This window comes from Coregonus clupeaformis, chromosome 30 (genome assembly GCF_020615455.1).
Source record: "Coregonus clupeaformis isolate EN_2021a chromosome 30, ASM2061545v1, whole genome shotgun sequence".
Classification (NCBI taxonomy): Eukaryota; Metazoa; Chordata; class Actinopteri; order Salmoniformes; family Salmonidae; genus Coregonus; species Coregonus clupeaformis.
This window is the reverse complement of record NC_059221.1, coordinates 2677527-2694482: the sequence shown is the minus strand read 5'-3', so window position 1 is coordinate 2694482 and position 16956 is coordinate 2677527. Positions and strand designations below refer to the sequence as shown.

General features: G+C 42.6%; 1 protein-coding gene across 1 annotated transcript; it reads left to right on the top strand.

Moving 5' to 3' along the window:
* The first annotated feature begins 205 nt into the window (after positions 1–205).
* On the top strand, positions 206–16156 carry LOC121545508 (tyrosine-protein kinase SRK3-like). Its single transcript, XM_041856083.2, has 8 exons — positions 206–1074; positions 10919–11040; positions 11580–11746; positions 13478–13625; positions 13998–14156; positions 14486–14667; positions 14938–15094; positions 15298–16156. The coding sequence occupies exons 1-8, from the start codon at positions 728–730 to the stop codon at positions 15495–15497; spliced, it is 1482 nt and encodes a 493-aa protein (XP_041712017.2). The 5' UTR covers positions 206–727; the 3' UTR covers positions 15498–16156.
* Positions 16157–16956: the final 800 nt, after the last annotated feature.

Genomic DNA, 16956 nt, shown 5'->3' with positions numbered 1-16956 from the left:
ACAGTAAAACTAAGCTAAGAAAAACATTTATTAGTATATTAATTTGATAAAGGGAATTATGTATAATCGATAGGGAATTAAAAACCATGGGTGTTGCCTATACGCACTGACTAGATCACTTGCGACTAGATCACTTGCACCAGAGTCAAGGGTATAGTAGATGGACTGGGGTGTTGTTGATTTAATAGACAAGCACGAGCAGCAGGCGGACAGGTTCACAGATGTAGCGACAGCGGGAAATGTCTAGTGTTCCAAACCAAAACCCTGGGACTGCACGCATTTCGTGGACCTGGCTCAGCAAATGCCACTTGCAGTGCAGAGATTTTGACCGTATTCCAGAGAGATGCGGTATTTGGTTATCATTCATTGGAGGACAAGTATAGGTAGGCTATTTCCTATTTTTTAGGCGCACTTGGCAAATGACTGAGGACCAATGTGGGCACAATTGGACATGGATATCGTCTCCTCTCTACAATATGTCGTTTCCGCATTCCCACGGCCAACAGTATTGTGTCCCTGATCCATCTCAACATAAAACAGGTTTCTCCTGATTATCAACCTATTTATCGCTGATGCAGCACTATGTTTGCTGTGAAGGAGATAAAGGGCAGCTCGAAGACGTCTCGAAACTGTATAGGCCTCTGGCTTTCCTATTAACACATTTATTTTCGCGTCGTAGTGTCGTGGTTCCCTAAAATAAACTGGATACCTCGGCGACTGGCTTGGGATGGAAGGTTGTTGTCGTAGTTGCATGCCCTGCTTTAGTCGACTATGGAACTGGATATGGCCCGAATTCCATTACCCAAATATGACCCGACCAGCCGAAATCCCCACTATTTCAGGTGATATCCGTGCCCCGTCACCCAAGAAGAAACAGACTCAGCTCTATGCGGCTCTTTTCGATTTCGAAGCCAGGAGCGAGGAAGAGCTGACTATCAAGGAAGGTGACAAGCTGTCAGTAATAGAAAAGAGGGGGGATTATGTGCTTGCCAAAAAACTTACCGGTTCGATGGAGTCCGGACTTGTCCCGGCTACATATGTGGCCATTCTACAGGACGAGTTCGCTAATCACAAGTGAGTGGCGCGTCTATGCGCGCGGGCAACCTAATTATTGTTTCATTCATAATATGCAGTTGAGATTTCACCATGTTTCATTCACTCGTTTCGGGTTTGATTGGCTATTGTCCACCATATTGTGTAGGATCATGTTTAACCTTCCAGGTTTACCAAGAAGGTATCCCGCTAAGCATGAACCGACAGCGACGTCTTTTGGACGTATTCTTTTGGTCCTGTTTGGACCAGCTGTCTTTTTTTGGTATGATCTGGACCGGCCTTAATTGATTTCAGGACCCATAGCCGCGGGAAGTAGGGGGTGCTGCTGAAAAATTAGAATTATTATTATTACATTTTTTTCTTCACAAAAGTAGTGGGCTGTGCCTTTTACTAGTCCTGTATTAGAGGACAAATATAGCCTTCTTTAGCATAGCTCGGGCAAAAAAAATGCAGCACTCTGCAACATCTTCCTGCAGCTATATCTGGAAGGGCCTTGATTTGGCTAAAACATACACTATATATACAAAAGTTTGTGGACAGCCCTTCAAATTAATGAATTTGGCTATTTCAGCCACACCCGTTGCTGACAGGTGTATAAAATTGAGCACAACGCCATGCAATCTCCATAGACAAACATTGGCAGTAGAATGGCTTTACTGAAGAGCTCAGTGACTTTCAATGTGGCACCGTAATAGGATGCCAACTTTCCAACAAGTCAGTTCGTCAAATTTCTGCCCTGCTAGAGCTGCCCCGGTCAACTGTAAGTGCTGTTATTGTTAAGTGGAAACTTCTAGGAGCAACAACGGCTCTGCCGTGAAGTGTTAGGCCACACAAGCGCACAGAACGGTGCTGATGCGCTTAGCGCGTAAAAATCCTATATCCTCGGTTGCAACACTCACTACCGAGTTCCAAACTGCCTCTGGAAGCAACGTCAGCACAAGAACTGTTCGTCGGGAGCTTCATAACATGGGTTTCCATGGTCGAGCAGCCGCACACAAGCCTAAGATCACCATGCGCAACGCCAATCATTGGCTAGAGTGGTGTAAAGCTCGCCGCCATTGGACTCTGGTGCAGTGGAAACACGTTCTCTGGAGTGATGAATTACGCTTCACCATCTGGCAGACCGACGGACGAATCTGGGTTTGGCAGATGCCAGGAGAATGCTACCAGCCCCAATGCATCAGAGGTTGGTGGCACCTTAATTGGGGAGGATGGGCTCATGGTAATGGCTGGTGTGGAATAAGTGGAATGGCATCAAACACATGGTTTCCATGTGTTTGATGCCATTCCATTTGCACCGTTCCGGACATTATTATGAGCCGTTCTCCACTCAGCAGCCTCCACTAAAATGCATAGTGCCAACTGTAAAGTTTGGTGGAGGAGGAAGAATGGTCTGGGGCTGTTTTTCATGGTTCGGGCTAGGCCCCTTAGTTCCAGTGAAGGGAAATCTTAACGCTACAGCATACAATTACATTCTAGACGATTCTGTGCTTCCAACTTTGTGGCAACAGTTTGGGGAAGGCCCTTTCCTGTTTCAGCATAACAATGCCCCCGTGCACAAAGTGAGGTCCATACAGAAATGGTTTGTCGAGATCGGAGTGGAAGAACTTGACTGGCCTGTACAGAGCCCTGACCTCAACCCCATCGAAATCCTTTGGGATGAATTGGAACACCGACTGCGAGCCAGGCCTAATCGCCCAACATCAGTGTTTCGACCTCACTAATGCTCTTGTGGTTGAATGGAAGCAAGTCCCCGCAGCAATGTTCCAACATCTAGTGGAAAGCCTTCCCAGAAGAGTGGAGGCTGTTATAGCAGCAAAGGGGGGACAGACTCCATATTAATCCCCATGATTTTGGAATGAGATGTTCGATGAGCCGGACCAAATCTGAACCAATCAGAGACATCTATGGTTCACAAGTTTGGACAGCACAGTACAGCACAGTACAGTACAGTAGAGCACAGCAGAGTACAATACAGTAAAGAAAAGTAAAGTATAGTTCAGTACAGTAGAGCACAGTAGAGTACAGTATGGTACAGTACAGTTTAATTAGTAGAGTACAATAAAAGAAAAGTATAGTTCAGTAGAGTATAGTACAGCATAGTGTACTCTACTGAACTAAACTGTACTGAACTCTACTCTACTGAATTAAACTACACTGTACTCTACTCTACTGAATTAAACTACTGTACCATATTGTACTGGACTCTACTGAATAAAACTCTACTGTCCTGTACCGTACTGAACTGTGCCGTACCGTACTGTGCTGTTCAACTTGTGAAACATAGCCAAGACGTCTATGATTCGTTCAGATTTGGTCTGGTCCGGACCGACCAAATTTCTACTTGTTTGTGGGTGGGGTTCATTAGAATAATACCCTGCATGCTTTGCAAGTGTTTGTTTTTTAAATAAAAATGTTGGTCATTCAGCAGGTGCACTTATCCAGAGCGACTCACAATTCAGTGCAGTGTTTCCCCTAGGATTTTTTTCAGCAGCGGTGGCAAAGTTAGTGGGGGGGGGGATAGTGGACTCTGCAGCCAACTTTTTGCTGTTTTAAAGCTAATTTCCAGCAATTCTACACGTTTTGCCATGCGGCATAGAGAACATTTTACAGTTTAGAAGTTAGTTTCCTGCAAATCTACACATTTTGTCGTGGGGCTGAGAGAAAACATTTCAGTTTTAAAGCTAATTTCCATGCAATTCTACACATTTTGCAATGGAGCTGAGAAATGTTTTGATTTTAAAGCAAACTTCCTGCAATTCTACACGTTTTACCATGTCTTATACCATGTTCTTATGCTGAGTGACTCAACATTATAACAAAATCAATGGGGGCCCTATGCCATGACATTTTTTGCATTTTTGATTCTCCCTGACTGTCTAGTTTTTATTTTGGTGATTGTTACTTCTCAAAGATTGTCTTATATAAATAAATAAATAAATATATAGTTTTATTATCTTTTCTACATACTTTTATCTGGTTTTAGTCATTTAAGTTTACACAGAATTGTTTCTACCATCCCAGAAATTATTTTAATATATATATATATATATATATATATATATACTGAACAAAAGTATAAATGCAACATGCAACAATTTCAACGATTTTGCTGAGTTACAGTTCATATAAGGAACTCAGTCAATTGAAAATAAATGTATTAGGCCCTAATCTATGGATTTCACATGACTGGGCAGGGGCGCAGCCATGGGTGGGCCTAAGAGGGCAAAGGCTCCCACTGGGGAGCCAGGCCCAGCCAATCAGAATGAGTTTTCCCTCAAAAAAGGGCTTTATTACAGACAGAAATACTCCTCAGTTTCATCAGCTGTCCGGGTGGCTGGTTTCAGACGATCCCGCAGGTGAAGATGCTGGATGTGGAGGTCCTTGGCTGGCAGGGTTACACATGGTGTGCGGTTGTGAGGCCGGTTGGACGTACAGTTGAAGTCGGAAGTTTACATACACTTAGGTTGGAGTCATTAAAACTCGTTTTTCAACCACTCCACAAATTTCTTGTTAACAAACTATAGTTTTGGCAAGTCGGTTAGGACATCTACTTTGTGCAGGACACAAGTACTATTTCCAACAATAGTTTAGAAACAGATTATTTCACTTATAATTCACTGTATTACAATTCCAGTGGGTCAGAAGTTTACATACACTACGTTGACTGTGCCTTTAAACAGCTTGGAAAATTCCAGAAAATGATGTCATGGCCTTAGAAGCTTCTGATAGGCTAATTGACATCATTTGAGTCAATTGGAGGTGGTACCTGTGGATGTATTTCAAGGCCTACCTTCAAACTCAGTACCTATTTGCTTGACATCATGGGAAAATCAAAAGAAATCAGCCAATATCTCTGAAAAAAAATTGTAGACCTCCACAAGTCTGGTTCATCCTTGGGAGCAATTTCCAAACGCCTGAAGGTACCACGTTCATCTGTACAAATAATAGTACGCAAGTATAAACACCATGGGACCACGCAGCCGTCATACCGCTCAGGAAGGAGACACATTCTGTCTCCTAGAGATGAACGTACTTTGGTGGAAAAGTGCAAATCAATCCCAGAACAGCAGCAAAGGACCTTGTGAAGATGCTGGAGGAAACAGGTACAAAAGTATTTATATCCACAGTAAAACGAGTCCTATATCGACATAACCTGAAAGGCCGCTCAGCAAGGAAGAAGCCACTGCTCCAAAACCGCCATAAAAAAGCCAGACTAAGGTTTGCATCTGCACATGGGGACAAAGATCTTACTTTTTGGAGAAATGTCCTCTGGTCTGATGAAACAAAAATAGAACTGTTTGCCCATAATGACCATCGTTATGTTTGGAGGAAAAAGGGGGTTGCTTGCAAGCCGAAGAACACCATCCCAACCGTGAAGCACGGGGGTGGCAGCATCATGCTGTGCGGGTGCTTTACTGCAGGAGGGACTGGTGCGCTTCACAAAATAGATGGCATCATGAGGAAGGAAAATTATGTGGATATATTGAAGCAACATCTCAAGACATCAGTCAGGAAGTTAAAGCTTGGTCGCTAATGGGTCTTCCAAATGGACAATGACCCCAAGCATACTTCCAAAGTTGTGGCAAAATGGCTTAAGGACAACAAAGTCAAGGTATTAGAGTGGCCATCACAAAGCCCTGAGCTCAATCCTATAGAACATTTGTGGGCAGAACTGAAAAAGCGTGTGCGAGCAAGGAGGCCTACAAACCTGACTCCGTTACACCAGCTCTGTCAGGAGGAATGGGCCAAAATTCACCCAACTTATTGTGGGAAGCTTGTGGAAGGCTACCCAAAACGTTTGACCCAAGTTAAACAATTTAAAGGCAATGCTACCAAATACTAATTGAGTGTATGTAAACTTCTGACCCACTGGGAATGTGATGAAAGAAATAAAAGCTGAAATAAATAATTCTCTCTACTATTATTCTGACATTTCACATTCTTAAAATAAAGTGGTGATCCTAACTGACCTAAGACAGGGAATTTTTACTAGGATTAAATGTCAGGAATTGTGAAAAACTGAGTTTAAATGGATTTGGCTAAGGTGTATGTAAACTTCCGACTTCAACTGTATTGCCAAATTCTCTAAAACGACGTTGGAGGCAGCTTATGGTAGAGAAATTAACATTACATTATCTGGCAACAGCTCTGGTGGACATTCCTGCATGCCAATTACACGCTCCCTCAAAACTTGAGACATCTGTGGCATTGTGTTGTGTGACAAAACCGCACATTTTAGAGTGGCCTTTTATTGTCCCCAGCACAAGGTGCACCTGTGTAATGATCATGCTGTTTAATCATCTTATTGATATGCCACACCTGTCAGGTGGATTATATTGGCAAAGTAGAAATGATCACTAACAGGGATGTAAACAAATGTGGGCACCAAATTTGAGCGAAATAAGCTTTTTGTGTGTATGGAACATGTCTGGGATCTTTTATTTTAGCTCATGTAACATGGGACCAACACTTTACATGTTGCGTTTATATTTTTGTTCAGTGTGTGTGTATGTATATATATATATAATACACACACACACACACACACAGTGCATTCGGAAAGTATTCAGACCCCTTCCCTTTTTCCACATTTTATTACGTTACAGCCTTATTCTAAAATGGATTAAACACATTTTGTCCCTCATCAATCTACACACAATACCTCATAATGACAAAGCGAAAACAAGTTTTTATAAATGTTTGCAAATTTATTAAAAATAAAAAACAAATATTCAGACCCTTTGCTATGAGACTCGAAATTGAGCTCAAGCGCATCCTGTTTCCATTGATCATCCTTGAGATGTTTCTACAACTGGATTGGAGTCCACCTGTGGTAAATTCAATTGATTGAACATGATCTGGAAAGGCACACGCCTGTCTATATAAGGTCCCATAGTTGACAGTGCATGTCAGAGCAAAAACTATGCCATGAGGTCGAAGGAATTGTCCGTAGAGCGCCGAGACAGGATTGTGTCGAGGCACAGATCTGGGGAAGGGTACCAAAATATTTCTGCAGCATTGAAGGTCCCCAAGAACACAGTGGCCTCCATCATTCTTAAATGGAAGAAGTTTGGAACAACAAAGACTCATCCTAGTGCTGGCTGCCCGGACAAACTGAGCAATTGGGGGAGAAGGGCCTTGGTCAGGGAGGTGACCAAGAACCCGATGTTCACTCTGACAGAGCTCCAGAGTTCCTCTGTGGAGATGGGAGAACCTTCCAAAAGGACAACCATCTCTGCAGCACTCCACCAATCAGGCCTTTATGGTAGAGTGACCACACGGAAGCCACTCCCCAGTAAAAGGCACATTACAGCCCGCTTGGAGTTTGCCAAAAGGCACCTAAAGGACTCTCAGACCATGAGAAACAAGATTCTCTGGTTTGATAAAACAAAGATTGAACTCTTTGGCCTGAATGCCAAGCGTCACGTCTGGAGGAAACCTGGCACCATCCCTACGGTGAAGCATGGTGGTGGCAGCATCATGCTATGGGGATGTTTTTCAGCGGCAGGGACTGGGAGGCTAGTCAGGATAGAGGGAAAGATGAACGGAGCAAAGTACAGAGAGATCCTTGATGAAAACCTGCTCCAAAGTGCTCAGGACCTCAGACTGGGGTGAAGGTTCACCTTCCAACAGCACAAACGACCCAAAGCACACAGCCGAGACAACGCAGGAGTGGCTTCGGGACAAGTCTCTGAATGTCCTCGAGTGGCCCAGCCAGAGCCCGGACTTGAACCCGATCGAACATCTCTGGAGAGACCTGAAAATAGCTGTGCAGCGACGCTCCCCATCCAACCTGACAGAGCTGGAGAGGATCTGCAGAGAAGAATGGGAGAAACTCCCCAAATACAGGTGTGTCAAGCTTGTAGCGTCATACCCAAGAAGACTTGAGGCTGTAATTGCTGCCAAACGTGCTTCAACAAAGTACTGAGGAAAAGGTCTGAATCCTAATGTCAATGTAATATTTGTTTTTTTATTAAAAACCTGTTTTTGCTTCATTATTTTGGGGTATTGTATGTAGATTGATTGAGGGAAAATAACAATTTAATCAATTTTATAATAAGGCTGTAACGTAACAAAATGTGGAAAAAGGGGTCTGAATACATTCCGAATGCGCTGTAAGTGCAGTTGACAGATGGGAGCGATAATAAATATTATATTTAACAATCTTCAGTACGTGCTGTTGAAATTTGGCCATAGAATCAATGACCAAAAAATAAGTATTTTCAACGTCTGTAAATGATGTATTTCCAACGTTCATTCGGAACCGAAGATCAACCTGATCTGAACGTCTGGAAAAAAAATTCAACTATAATTTTAAAACCCCTTTTAACGTACGGAAAATACGTATTTTCAACATCCGGAAAATACATATTTTTTTACGTCCGGAAGATACAGTGGGGAAGAAAAGTATTTAGTCAGCCACCAATTGTGCAAGTTCTCCCACTTAAAAAGATGAGAGAGGCCTGTAATTTTCATCATAGGTACACGTCAACTATGTCCTCCACTCGTTACCTGTATTAATGGCACCTGTTTGAACTTGTTATCAGTATAAAAGACACCTGTCCACAACCTCAAACAGTCACACTCCAAACTCCACTATGGCCAAGACCAAAGAGCTGTCAAAGGACACCAGAAACAAAATTGTAGACCTGCACCAGGCTGGGAAGACTGAATCTGCAATAGGTAAGCAGCTTGGTTTGAAGAAATCAACTGTGGGAGCAATTATTAGGAAATGGAAGACATACAAGACCACTGATAATCTCCCTCGATCTGGGGCTCCACGCAAGATCTCACCCGTGGGGCAAAATGATCACAAGAACGGTGAGCAAAAATCCCAGAACCACACGGGGGACCTAGTGAATGACCTGCAGAGAGCTTGGACCAAAGTATCAAAGCCTACCATCAGTAACACACTACGCCGCCAGGGACTCAAATCCTGCAGTGCCAGACGTGTCCCCCTGCTTAAGCCAGTACATGTCCAGGCCCGTCTGAAGTTTGCTAGAGTGCATTTGGATGATCCAGAAGAGGATTGGGAGAATAATAATAATAATAATAATAAATAATAATAATAATATGCCATTTAGCAGACGCTTTTATCCAAAGCGACTTACAGTCATGCGTGCATACATTTTTGTGTATGGGTGGTCCTGGGGATCGAACCCACTACCTTGGCGTTACAAGCGCCGTGCTCTACCAGCTGAGCTACAGAGGACCACATATGGTCAGATGAAACCAAAATAGAACTTTTTGGTAAAAACTCAACTCGTCGTGTTTGGAGGACAAAGAATGCTGAGTTGCATCCAAAGAACACCATACCTACTGGGAAGCATGGGGGTGGAAACATCATGCTTTGGGGCTGTTTTTCTGCAAAGGGACCAGGACGACTGATCCGTGTAAAGGAAAGAATGAATGGGGCCATGTATCGTGAGATTTTGAGTGAAAACCTCCCTTCCATCAGCAAGGGCATTGAAGATGAAACGTGGCTGGGTCTTTCAGCATGACAATGATCCCAAACACACCGCCCGGGCAACGAAGGAGTGGCTTCGTAAGAAGCATTTCAAGGTCCTGGAGTGGCCTAGCCAGTCTCCAGATCTCAACCCCATAGAAAATCTTTGGAGGGAGTTGAAAGTCCGTGTTGCCCAGCGACAGCCCCAAAACATCACTGCTCTAGAGGAGATCTGCATGGAGGAATGGGCCAAAATACCAGCAACAGTGTGTGAAAACCTTGTGAAGACTTACAGAAAATGTTTGACCTGTGTCATTGCCAACAAAGGGTATATAACAAAGTATTGAGAAACTTTTGTTATTGATCTAATACTTATTTTCCACCATAATTTGCTAATAAATTCATTAAAAATCCTACAATGTGATCTTTTGGATTTTTTTTCCTCATTTTGTCTGTCATAGTTGACGTGTACCTATGATGAAAATTACAGGCCTCTCTCATCTTTTTAAGTGGGAGAACTTGCACAATTGGTGGCTGACTAAATACTTTTTTTCCCCACTGTACGTCTTTTATACGTTTTTTTCAACATATTTTTGCTTACTGGGTAGGCTATCTTTAACATAATGTTTTATTTTAGGTTCCAAAAACAAGATTTGGCATGATCATTCTTTCAAATAGAACTAATTAAGATTAAATAATGTCAGTGTTTGTTGACAGAAGTGACACAGCACCCCTCCCTCCCTTCCTTCATGTTCACTACTGCACAGTTGACAGCATTGTAGTGTATAACAATGTCACTGTATTACATTTATGTATGTGGCTACCGTTTCCAAATAAAGTTCCTGTCTTTGTGCTCAGATTGGTGCAACTGCAGTCAAGTTGTAGCTTTAGGAACGACTCTATGGGAGGTACAGCAGTGGATACACACGTTTTAAACAAATGATAATCTTTAAACTCAGCTCACACCCGCACCTGACAAGAGTTTCAGGTGAAACCTAAGTGTCATGGAAATGTACCTAGTGTTTGCAGCACAGCACAGCCGCAGCCATTCTTGATATTTAGTGTAAATAGCCTTCCTTACTCTCTGAATGGAGTCTAGCCTATGAACCACACCTACTTTTCCACTCAAAGCAGCTTGAGTATGAGAAATAGATCAATTATTAGATTACATTGATATTCGGGGGGTTCAATGCGGTTGTTTTTTAGGGGACAATATAAGATTTATAATTTAGCCTACCTCATCATGTTCATCCAATCTCGCCAGCCTGTCGTGCTTATTGTGTGAGTGTGTCGGTGTGTGTGATCTTGTCTGCGCTTGTCTGCTCCCGTGTGCAATTGTGCATGTGTCTCTTTTTTGTCTGTCTTCCTCTTTCCCTGTCTGTCTGTTCATCTATCCATCTGTCTACGTCTGTTGAGGTGGTACTATGGGAACATCAACCGGCTGAAGGCTGAGAAACTGCTCCTGGCTTCTCAGAATAAGGATGGCTCGTTCCTGGTGCGCATCAGCGAGAGCCACAGTGATGAATACACCATCTCCGGTAAGCCCATATTGCATGGTCACATGTTAATTACTTGGTAATAATCTGTGAATTTCATGTTTGTTTCTTTGGAATTCATTAACACAAGCACCATATGCACCATTTGGTAGCCTACCGGGTAGCTCTGTTGAATTAATTGAAGTAAATAGCAGAAAGGACCCATTGTTACCCACAGAGATCCTATTAAATTACATGTATTATATTAAATAGAGTTCACATTTTTAATTATATGTTGTTACCACACAATTTCACTATTAAATAGTATGCAAACAAATACCAGTGGAAAAATGTGTGGGAAAGGAAGTGCAACCGTTCATTCACCAATGGGTGGCAATAAAGTACTTCCGTAGTTGAGAACCACCTTCATCTGATCACCCACTGTTAGCCAAGTGAGGAATGTCCAAGTCAATGCTCATATGTCTTGTTGCTAATATTACTTTGGCCAAGTGTGTGTGTGACAGAAGACATTTCAAAAGGAATACTTTTTGAAATGTGTAAAATATAAAACAGTCAAATCATATTTGCCCTCTCCTCCACAGCCAGAAACGATGGGAAAGTGTTCCATTTCCGAATCCAGCGTTCATCGATCGGGGCGTTCCTTGTGTCAGACAAGATTTCCTTCGCCACTCTGGGGGAGCTAATCCAATACCACCAGAACAACTCCAGGAGTCTAGGAGTTCCTCTGGATGAGCCATGTGCACAGCAGGTGTGTGTACCACCCGGATCACAAACACACATCCAGAGTTTTTGGCCCACATATTCCCCGAAATCAAAACATACAAAATTATCTGTTCACTTTGACATAATTACGGAATCAAGAAGCGGTAGTGTAGTAGCAGTGATCAGGCTGTTTTTACTGGAGACCTCTCCGTGATTCAGGTCTCTTCTCTCTTCCTTCCCAGCAGAGATGATGTGACTGAGTCAGAGGCTGTGGAAAGCCCCGCAGACACACACAGGGCCTTTTTATTTCACAATTTCTTATTTCATAATTTTCTGCTTTTCAATTTGTGAATTTCTATAGTATTTGCATTTATATTTCTTAGCAGTTAGACTGATACTGTTGCAATTTTATACACAATTTGATTGTAGGTGTAGTTTAATTTGTGCCAAAATCATTGTTGTCCTCCATGTTCAATTTGACTAAAAAGAAGAGTACATGAGAAGCTCATACGAAGACTAGCATGTCTTTAATGCAGTTTTGACACTTCTGTGGCTTCCTCATTTTGTTGTTGTATGAAACACACAAACATGTAGACTGAGTCTCTGGAAAAGAAAGCCAGTTGTTTATTTCAAGTTCATCTATTCATGAGATTGAAAGGAGAAGATGTTACATTTCATTTGTATTTTTTATTTTATTTAACCATTGATGTTGTGTATTTTGATTTGCCAAGACGATCACAATGTAAACTTGGTAATCATTTAAGTATATATAAATCATCCTTTGTAGATTATTTATTGATCATTTATTGATTGACACACTACTTTTGTAGCACTTGATTATCTATGAGTCTAAGTATCAAATAATACATTTGTCTTTTTAAAAGAGCTTGTGTTTTTAAAGAAACTTCCCTATCTTTGAATGTACTAAAGCCATCTGAGCATCATATACACACACACACACACACGACGGGGCTGTAGTGGAGCGGGTCGAGAGCTTGAAGTTCCTCTGTGTCCACATCACTAAGAAATTAACACGATCCGCACACACCAACACAGTCGTGAAGAAGGCACGACAACGCCTCTTCCCCCTCAAGAGGCTGAAAAGATTTGGCATGGGCCATCAGATCATCAAAACATTCTACAGTTGCACTACCTTAACCACAATGCTAACCTTATACCTAACCTTAAATTTTCAAAAAAGATTACGATTACCAATATTTACCTTGTGGCTGTGGTAACTAGTGACAACCCTTTTTTGCACACACACATGCATATTGACGCCACACACACACATATACACTCTTCCCATACGCTGCTGCTACTCTGTTTATTATCTATCCTGATTGCCTAGCCACTTTTACCCCTACCTACATGTACATATTACCTCTTACCTCAACTACCTCGTACCCCTGCACATTGACACGGTACCGGTAGTCCTTGTATAAAGCCTCATTATTGTTATCTATTGTGTTACTATTTTCTATTTCTATTTGCTAATTTTCTTACTTTTTAACTCATTTTTGGGAAAGGGCTCATAAGTAAGCATTTCACGATAAAGTCTACACCTGTTGTATTCGGCGCATGTGACAAATACAATTGTATTTTATTTGACAGACATGCGTAATAATTTTCATTGTAGTTTGCACTTTTGGGACTATTTCATTGGTTCCATTGTACTGGGCAAACAAAATGAAGCACAGCTGAGTTCTGTGTGGCTGTAACAGTGTTGTGGTGTCCAGTTAATGGAGGCTGCTTGTAACAGTGTTGGTGTCCCCAGAGGGAGCTGTTTGACATGGAGCCCTGGGAGCGTCCTCGGGAGGAGTTTAAACTGCAAAGGAAGCTGGGGGAGGGCCACTTTGGAGAGGTGTGGGAGGCCCTGTGGATCAACCAGAACAAGAAGGTGGCCATCAAGATGCTCAAACAAGGTAAGCATGCTAGCTCTCGCTGCTATCATATTAACTACAGTGTTATACATGATTCAGCACACTACAAGCAGAATTGTGGCAAATATTTGAGTGACAATTGATGAGGGAATTATTTTCAAAGACATACTGCAGATGGGCAAATGCTGCAATGGCAAAACATTCTAAAAGGCAGGAACGCATGCATGCACAAAACACACAATTACATACTCTCTAACTTTGAGTCAGTCCATTCAGGTCAGGGCCCTCACATGGTTCATAAAGGGATTATAATGCTTCATAGGGTCAGTCCTAAGCTCCTTATCACATAAACTCTTACCTGGACAGCACTGATGTCAGCCTCTCTCTGTCTCTCTGTTTCTCTCTCCCCTGCAGAGGACACTAAGCAGGATGAGTTTGTGAAGGAGGTCCAGGCGCTAAAGAACCTTCACCACCCCAAGCTAATCCAGCTGCTGGCCCTGTGTTCCAGAGGAGAGCCCGTCTACATCGTCACTGAGCTCATGACCAAGGGCAGCCTCAAGTCCTACCTGGGCAGTGAGTCAGTCACACCCTCCCCTCTGTTCTGCAGTCTTTACATTGCATTCAGTGTGTGTGTGTTAACAGATGATTATGCTTGACCAATAACATAAGTATTCAAAAACCTCATCAGTCATTGGTTGCTTGGCTGAAAAAAATAATGTAATAGCAGGACTAATATAGGGCTTGCATATTAAATAGCTCCAACTCAGGTGACCTGACAAAGATCCATTTGAGATTGAAACGTTTTAAACTAATAAATGTACATGTTAAAGCAGTTGAGTAACTATGCAGACCTTATAATGCTTGACAGATCCTAACCCGTGTGCTCCCTGTGCTGTTCCCAGCGCCGGAGGGTCATGTACTGACCTCTGCCCACCTCATCTACATGGGCAGCCAGGTGGGCGAGGGCATGGCCTACCTGGAGGACCGACACATCGTGCACAGGGACCTGGCGGCCAGGAACATCCTGGTGGGAGATGACCTGGTCTGTAAGGTGGCTGACTTTGGACTGGCACGGATCATTAAGGTACGGATATAATGGATGTGACATGAATGTGAAATGTATGGAGAAATGAAGAGAGAGAACCTATAGGTAAACTAATGCTTTAGAAAAATATACTGTATGTTGGGCTTACTTATCCTGGTTAATGAGAAATTGTTCACTCTCAGATAAAGCAAGGATTCTTGCTTAAAAAGCTATTTTTTGGGGCACATTTCCATGGGAATATGAAGAAATTCTTAGTCAACATAAATGGTTGGATATGTCCCCCCTCTCTGTGTGTGTGTGTGTGTGTAGGACAGTGTGTACACAGCCAGCAGAAGCACTAAGATCCCAGTGAGATGGACGGCCCCTGAGGCTGCTCTCTACCAGCGCTTCTCTGTCAAGTCTGACGTCTGGTCCTTTGGTGTGCTGCTCTATGAGATGATGTCACGAGGAAAGATGCCATACGACGGTGTGTGTGTGTGTCAAATCTTTTCAAGACAATATTCTTATTTTTACCATATACAACACATATCACAAGAGGAAAAGTCAATCCTCATTACAGTTAATCTATTACCTCTATCTGTAAAAATGCTTTTGAATATTTCCCTCTGAATAATATTTATTATTCTCCCTCTTTCGCTCTCGATCTCTCACACACACACACACACACAGGAAAGAGCAATAAGGAGGTGCTGGAGCTCCTGTCGACAGGCTACAGGTTGTCTTGTCCCAGTAGATGTCCCCCCAACATCTATCGCATTATGTTGGCGTGCTGGAACCCTGAGGCCTCCAAGCGGCCCTCCTTCCATGCCCTGCACAGCCAGCTAGACACCATCTACACCCGCATCTACTTCAAGACCATCGAGGTCTAGGTCTGGAGGAGGAGAAGGAAGAAGAGGAGGAGTAGGAGGCCAAGGGGTGACTGCACTGACAGACACAGACCAATGAAAAGCAGAGGGACTGCAAGACATTATCTAACATGGTGATCCTTTTCTTAAGTTGTCTTGGTTTTGTCATTGATGTTGTTTTTATTCGAGGTTATGTGCAATAAATAGCCCCTCCTGGGGAAACGGAGGAAGGAGAGGAGAGGAGAGGAGGGCAGGAGAAGTGGAGCCACTGTTACAGCCCACCGAGGCCCTATTCTACAGTTTGCCCCACTGCACACAGGCCACAGGCCAAATGGCCAGTCATACAGAAAGTGCCTATATGTTTACACACTAGAGACTAATCTCATAGAGACAGCTCACACAGTCCACAGTGATGGAGGACATGGTCATTGAGACTGGAGAGTGAGCCATAGAGGACATCTTTTGGAATTCACTGTTCTACCAATGGAATATTTTATTTTTAACTGATGCAATTTTGAACTGTCAGCGCATTATATTGAGAAGATATATTAATACAGTTTGGGAAATATGAGCCATATCATAAATGTCCTTTATTCTACTTTGATTGAGTCTCTTCCATATCTCGACTCTGCCATTGGGTATTTAACAACAGAAATTATGATAATAAAATATTTTCTAGATAACTGTCCTGTTTCAGTGTGTGTGTGTGTGTGTGTGTGTGTGTGTGTGTACATTAGGAAGAACATACAATTATAATGCTTCATTTGTGTACAAAAAACCGTAACCAATCAATCTCTTTAAATCCTCCATAAAATAATGGGAAAGCCACACCAAACTCAGGTGCTGCAATCTTAGCTCATTTACAGCTGGCCGCACCGCGGCGCTGTCCACTCCCTTGGTGCTGAATCCGCAGCCAACTTTCATGACCGCTAAACGCAGTGCCGTCCATTTGTGCCGAATTCATTTTCGTCCGCAGTTAGTCTTTCAGCGATATTTGGTGAATCTGAGAAAAGGGGGAAAATCTTTTCAATTAAATTAATATTACCACAATTTTATTTGGTGTGTTTGAATAAAATAGAAGTAGTTATAGGTCAAGTCTACAGTAGCATAAATTGGCAGCTGGAGTAAAATGCATTTTGACTAATGTTATTGTTTCTTATTATTATGGCCAGTAGGCCTACAGCATAAGCTCAGCGAAGCTCACCAGCTGGGTATACAGTGCATTCGGAAAGTATTCAGACCCTTTGACTTTTTCCATTTTGTTATGTTACAGCCTTATTCTAAAATCGATTAAATAGTTGTTTCCCCTCATCAATCCATTGAAGAATGATGGAGGCCACTGTGTTCTTGGGGACCTTCAATGCTGCAGAAATGTTTTGGTACCCTTCCCCATATCTGTGCCTCGACACAATCCGCTCTCGGAGCTCTACGGACAATTCCTTCGACTTCGTGGCTTGGTTTTTGCTCTGACATGCACTGTCAA